The sequence below is a fragment of the Ammodytes marinus genome, assembly GCF_949987685.1.
Source record: "Ammodytes marinus genome assembly, chromosome: 7".
NCBI lineage: Eukaryota > Metazoa > Chordata > Actinopteri > Uranoscopiformes > Ammodytidae > Ammodytes > Ammodytes marinus.
Window position 1 is genome coordinate 29,985,846 of NC_137211.1, and position 7,025 is coordinate 29,992,870.

Sequence of the window (7,025 nt, forward strand, 5' to 3'; positions counted from 1 at the left end):
CTCCCCTTTCATTCAAAGACACTTGCCAATCAATAGTGTCATTAGTCATCACTCTGGCCCAAGAAAAACACTGTCTGGAGGAGCTGCAGTTTAAATGATACAGAGAGAGAGAGAGAGAGAGAGAGAGAGAGAGAGAGAGAGAGAGAGAGAGGACACAACACAGCCGATACTCACCCAATAAAAGCTTAATGATCGACTGTGCAGTGCTCAGGGAGGCACTTCAGACTGTGTGTGTGTGTGTGTGTGTGTGTGTGTGTGTATGTGTGTGTCGGTGTGTGTGTGTGCCTGTAGGAGATGCATTAGGTTGAGATGAGAACAGGGGAAAGCGATAATGTATCCGTCTCACCTTGACACACACTCGACAACTCGCTTTTTCTTTTGTATCACACACACACACACACACACACACACACACACACACACACACACACACACACACACACACACACACACACACACACACACACTCTTCTTCTTTCCTTTTGTCTCCCTCTAAAACCATTTCCCCCAACCCCTAGATGTATTCTCTCGCTCACAATCACACATACAGTAGTACATCATTTAGCTACGTTTGAGTCTTGACATGATGTACACTACAGGGTGCATATGTCGCTTATCCAATGGATTTTATGGGTTTTATGTGATTATCTATCCATCTATCTATCTATCTATCTATCTATCTATCTATCTATCTATCTATCTATCTATCTATCTATCTATCTATCTATCTATCTATCTATCTATCTATCTATCTATCTATCTATCTATCTATCTTGCTGACTATATGACTGTTTATGGATAACTTTGCGTGTAATATGAAGTGGGAAACCTGCGTAGGATGTGAGTGTGCAATGTTTTTATAAATCTGAATCTACCTGTGTTTTGTCCGTACCGCAGCCATCTCTGTTTACTATCACGGCTTCGGCGGCTCATGCACAGCACTGTCGTCATCCGGTTACGTCCGCCCCAGAGCACCATACATAGGGCTCTGGCCCGCCCATATCAGAAAGAACAATTTTGATTGGTAGCTCAGGATTTCTTGACATGTTAAATGAGCTTCAATGGAGAGTGTCCAGAACAACAGGCGCAGAAAATTGAATTAGCCAGCGTCTAGCGGCAGGTCTGGATTTCCAGGCTAATAAACACCCTGATGCCCTACTACATCCTGTTATGATTTTTAGTGTGGAAATCAGCATGCTCTTTTGGGCGATTCTGACCCACATCGGAAATGACGTCATATCGACTGAGCCTCTGAGTGGCTGATGATGGAATACAGAAAGTAAACAATATGTCCCAATCGTATGCCTACTGCATGCAAACTACACACAAACTATGACCAGCTGTAGTATGTAGAATAGTCATTTAAAAAAAGAGTATGCGAATTGGAGCGCACAGCTTGGATGCCCTTCCAAGTAGCATACTATTTATTCTTCTACTCTACATACTACAGCTGATCATAAAAAGTATCTAGTGGGTCAGAAACACCATCCCAACATCCCACTCAAACTCTTGACCGGATGTAATAGACGTCCGGGTATTTTTCAGCATGCTGCATTTGACCACAATAATTGGGACACCCTAAATCGTTTTCTACCACACAAAATAGGCAGAACATATGAGGATTGGAACGCACAGCTTGTTTTTCTCTCCTCCTCTTCCATCCCTTCCTTCCGCTCTCTCCTCCCCCTCTCCTCTTCTTAACTCCTAATCATCATGTGCCCCTGTATTTGTCTCTCTTCCTTGTACTCTAACAACCTTCCCTGCATTCCAATCCTCATACTCCCCTACTATTTAGTATGCCAGAAAAAGATTTAGGATGTCCCAATAAATGCATGTCAATTGCAGTATGCGAAAAATACCTAGAGGCCCCACTAACTCCAATTGCATTTTGCAGTATTCGTCTTTATTCTTGACATTTCTCGACATAATGAAAAAAAGTCTTTATCTGATTTTTCTCTCCTGTGGCCCTAAAACTCTTCTGTACTTTAGTATGTAGTGTAGTAAAAAGAAAAAGTATGTGATTTGGAACGCAGGGGTTGTTTGCATCTGGGACAATTATGTAGGCAGGTGCTAATATAAAGAGACAGAGCCATCACACATTTCACTGTTGTGCCCTTTGCCGTTCTTACTGCGTGCCTGTGTCTACACAATGTGCCTTTACTCCCATACAGAAGGTACATTAAGGCTCCCTAATTGTATACAAACAATCTTAGGGATATACTTATGGCTGTTGCTGTACAGAGAGAGAAACCAGCATAGCAAAACAGTAAAAAAAATATATAAATCAGAAATGCACAAGTCAGGGACTTTGTTTTTACCACTATCTTTGTAAAGGAATATCAAAGTAAAAGGAATTAAAGACACAGTTTAAGTGCATTTGGGCACGTGACATGATATGATCTTGATATGGATTTAATAAAGGTATTTTATTTTAACCAATTTAAACATATTATCTTACATCTACCAAACTCTAACTGTAACTGTTTTAATTAGGCCATAATGTACTTTTACCAATTTTATTTTATTTCCAGCCACTCTACACCTCTGTCTAAAATGTTTCTCTTTACCAGCTTGTTGTGTATTTGCATTGTATATTGTGTATGTATTGTTGGTTTTGTTTCTCAACATCATTGCAAATGAGGGTCACCAATCAATGATATCTTGAGTATAAATAAAGGTTAAATAAATAAAATAAATACGATTAACACGAGTGGATTAAGCTAATTCCATTCAATATTTAGTTTGGAGGGAAAAAAAGGAAAAGAAGCGTCTGCTGCTGCTGGGGGGCTGTGATGATCTACTGTATCTACACTGCACTGCTGAGGCAAGAAGCATAAAGCCTTTTAATAACCCCAGTGAGAGAAATGCAACAGGGAAATGATATAAGCCAAGGGGCATGTAACAAACCTCTAACACACAGGCAGTAGTAGGCTATAAACACATTTGAAAAGATTGCACAATATTAAATCCACGTTAGACGGTGACTATTAATCGGTGTTTAAAAAGATACATATTGGATAAGGGTATAATATGACAACGCCTTTTCGTTGTAGCCTGGCACCGCCCGCCTACCTTACATTTTCATTTCCCTTCAGTAGTCAGTCTGGGTCTGTGGTATATTCTTTGGCTTTCTCTGGCCAGATTTTTAGCGGTCCAATCAGCGAACAGAGGGAGTAGCTCAGAAGCCGGCGCATGACATACATACGTCACAACAAAACGTTATGCGATTGGTTGGAAGATCCAGAGTGGCACTTGGCAGATCCAATAGTTTTAAACTTCAACAAAACCCCCACCTTCAAGTGAGTTAACGTTTGTCAATTGAGCGATTCCAGACCTTCTGTACAAATGAAATGAAGTACAATGGTCTGGTAGGACCAGGGTATTTTCGTTGTGCTTACCTTGAGGAACTTGTACAAGAGGAATGTAAACCAGTTGGTGAGCATCTTCTCAGCTACAGACTCCGTTCTGACACAAATGGGAAAAAAAATTAAGTTAAATTAAAAAATCCCTGACAAAATGATTATGAGACATGCCTGGAGAGAGGAGAAAGGCAAAACAATATTTTTTGAAGCACTGGTCAATTTTGAGATTTGTGTCTATTTTGCTTCCATAGCATGTCTTCTTTCATACTAGTATAAATCTAAGGTCCAGAATGTACATTTAGGAGTTCATTTGTATTAAACATTGCCTGTTTGCGTCTGTTGATTTCTTGTATACAACCTTGCACACCTATTATCTCCTTTTTTCAATACTCTAGAGCCAGAAATCTCAACCTCTAAAGCACTTCACAGAAATGTCCATAATCATTCTTAGCACTATTCTGAAGGTTATAACGTAAGGAACTATTCATATGTTGCTAATTGTCTGATTAAGGATACATTTCCCATGGAGCTATGAGCACGAGTAATCCATTCTTAGTGGATGTGGCCCATTGAGTTAAATGTATAAAAATTGAAGTTGATTTTTGATTGTACTCCCATGTGACATTTTGCCAGCCTAGCCTCACCTCCTGAGCAGTAGTTTGGGATGGTTTTTGCTCTCCAGGTTCCTGTCTATCAGATCAGAGAGCAGCTGTTTGAGGACTCCAGTGGCGTATTCCATCTCCCCCTGCAGCGCCGTCATGATCAGGGACGCCACGTTGCCTCGGTCGCGCATCGAAAATGACCTGCAAAAACACATTGAAACTTAAACTTAACTGTGCTTTATGCTGTTGTGTATGTTCGTGCTGCATGTTTGTGCTTTATGCTGCTGTGTATGTGTTTTTATTGTAGGTGTGTTTGTCCTGCTCTAATCTACTGTTTTGTGCACTTTCCTATACCGTAGGAATTAATGTACGCTGTGTTTTATTGTCTGCTTATTTTATTGTTTGTTTGCCATTGTCTGTCAATTCATTCTCACTATGTGTTACTGTATAGAGTCGACTATGTTGTTTTTTAATCTTTGTTTGTACATGCATTTTATTTCTGTAATTTTAGGTTGCCTTTTGAATATCTGGTAGTGGACAACGGACACAAACTAGCCTCTTATGTCCCTCAAATAAACCAATAAATAAAATAAAATAAAGGCCCAATACACAGAATCCTTTTAACTATGTCATTTGGGGAATTAGATGCATAATTGTAAGAATCTGAAAATAGTTGTGCAATTTGTCAATCCAAATTTAAGATATTGTTATTTAAGTTTGATAAAGTTTACAGAAATCCGGTTTAGATGAGGCGGGGCTATGCTCTGGTTCCTATGACTCATTAAGCATTTTGAACCAATCACGGCAGTTCTCTGCCCCGAACATTCTATTAAAATTACATGACTGACTGTTGCCTTGGATACATTGGCCTTAGGCAGAGCCACGCCCACACATTCCTGACAAACGTTTGACAGTAGAAATGCAGTTTTTTCAACAGGTTTTATAATTTTTATGAACATTTAATCTTAAAAATATTTTTGTAGAACCTTATTGAGGCTTTGATATCATATATTGAGTATATACTATTTGAGACAAGGATACCAGAGACTTCAACGTAAATATTTCACCGATGCAATCTACAGTTTCTGTTGAGTCAACTCTGAAGATGTTCCTTCAACAGATATATGCACAACTTTTTAATTGATTGATTGATTAATTGATTAAATGTATTTCAGACATATCAAAAACAATACAAAAACAAAATGAAAAGCTTGAAAATACAATAAACGAAAATTATGTTTAAATTACTTCACAAAAAGAAAAAAGAAAACAAATTACATATATTGATATGATTTGCCTGACAAGGAGTAGGAAGAAGTATAAACCTATTTAATCCTACCCCTTTTCCATAGTTAAACAATTTATTATATTAGCTTCTTGTATTCCTTACAATCTATCTATACAATTGGCAATACTATATTTGATATTTACAATTCATACATATATACAACTTAATATACTACAATTTTTTATATTTTATATATTTATACAATGCATATATCTATATCTATATTTTGAAAATCATTGCTTTGAACCTTTTTTTAAACTGGATCATGTTTGGACATTGCACCTTTAACCTCATAACAGATTATTTCAATATCCATGCACATTTTAATCAAAGGCTGTCATTACTCTGTTCAGTCATGCACCATCTGACTAATTGCGTTAAAGTCGTTTTAGAGCTGCTGAACTGTGTTTATCATCTTTCCTAATCCAAAGCAGAGCATGGGCTTTTCTGTCATATTTGTATAATTAAAAAGGTGCTAATATTACGCTTTCCCCAGTCAATTCTTTGTTTTAATAGTGAACATTCTTAGTAGTGACATAGTGACATTCTTGTTCATTTCATTTTATATATTAGATATTATTAAGTACATCTGTTTGTTATGCTATTCTGTTATATTTACACATTGCTCTCACGTTCCATTTTGTTGTAATATTTGTAATTCTGTAATGCTTTGGCAACACTGTTTACAATAATAGTCATGCTAATAAAGCTTTTTTCAATTGAATTGAATTGAATAAAGAAAGAAAGAGAGATCACCTCTGTGCCTCCAGGGTTCGTATGAACGTCAAGAGGAAGTGTTTCTTGGTCAGCAGCTGGCCGAACAGAGTCAAAGCCTTCTCAACATTGGCCTGAACCTGAAACAGACACACATATGTATATACACAAGTTACAACACAAACTATTAGCACTGTTACAATTAGGCTACAACAGTGGCGTCAAAGTGGCCCCCTTAACTAAAAAATTTGTTTTGCTTAAAGACCTACTTCACCGGTGGGAATATGAAGGTGTATTGAACTCTGAGATCCTATGTAGTATAACTGTGCAAAAAAAATTGAAATCGGTTCATCCTAGCCTGAGAAAAGGCAGAAAGAGTGTTTTATGGTCTCACTGTCTAACCCTACATTTTACAGATGTGACATCACTTCTAGCTAAACTAACCTGGATGAGAGACCTTCGAACCGGAGGGAGAGAGGCAAAAAGCTAAACATGTAGAATGTTGAGCTATCCCTTTAACATACTTTACTGGGATGTATAAGGCTGATAAGATGTTAGCCTGCTGTAGGGGGAACGTTTCTGTGAGTTCGCCTTATATCTTAAAACACCACTACAGGTAAATAACATACAGGATACAAGAATCATATGATAAAAACTATGACTCCCTCCGAACGAAAACACATTCCGAGCACATCTTCACACAGACATTTCTTCTTTTTTTAATTTCAGCGCATTAATGAGCTGAGATTGGCTTGTAAACAGCAACACTGATTGGCTACTCTCTCTCCCACTACACCGCTGTGCTCTGATTCCTAAGTGTTTGTCAGTAGTTGCTCTATAAATGATTATAGTCTCATAATGATCATCTTGACATCAGGGGGTGGATGGGTCAAAAGCATCCTTCGGTTAAATATCGACATAACCAGGATTGTAATAATCTGTCCTGACCAAGTGACCTGCTCTCCCAGTGATCAAATACATCCACTTTAGATTTGAATCTTTATTCCAGTTAGTTATTGTTTATCAATACATTTTTGTGATTCAATAATGTATGAAAAT

The 7,025-nt window shown here is 37.8% G+C and overlaps 1 protein-coding gene across 1 annotated transcript in view; it reads right to left on the minus strand.

Annotated features, from left to right (window-relative positions):
* Nucleotides 1–7,025, minus strand: part of LOC307253425 (plexin-A1-like) — a gene marked incomplete at its 5' end in the record, with an annotated part of 248,245 nt that overhangs the window by 21,301 nt on the left and 219,919 nt on the right. The window contains 3 exons of the mRNA XM_080031459.1: nt 3,399–3,465; nt 4,007–4,165; nt 6,009–6,106. Coding sequence (XP_079887585.1) covers nt 3,399–3,465; nt 4,007–4,165; nt 6,009–6,106 — 324 coding nt within the window. The remainder of the gene's footprint in view (nt 1–3,398; nt 3,466–4,006; nt 4,166–6,008; nt 6,107–7,025) is intronic.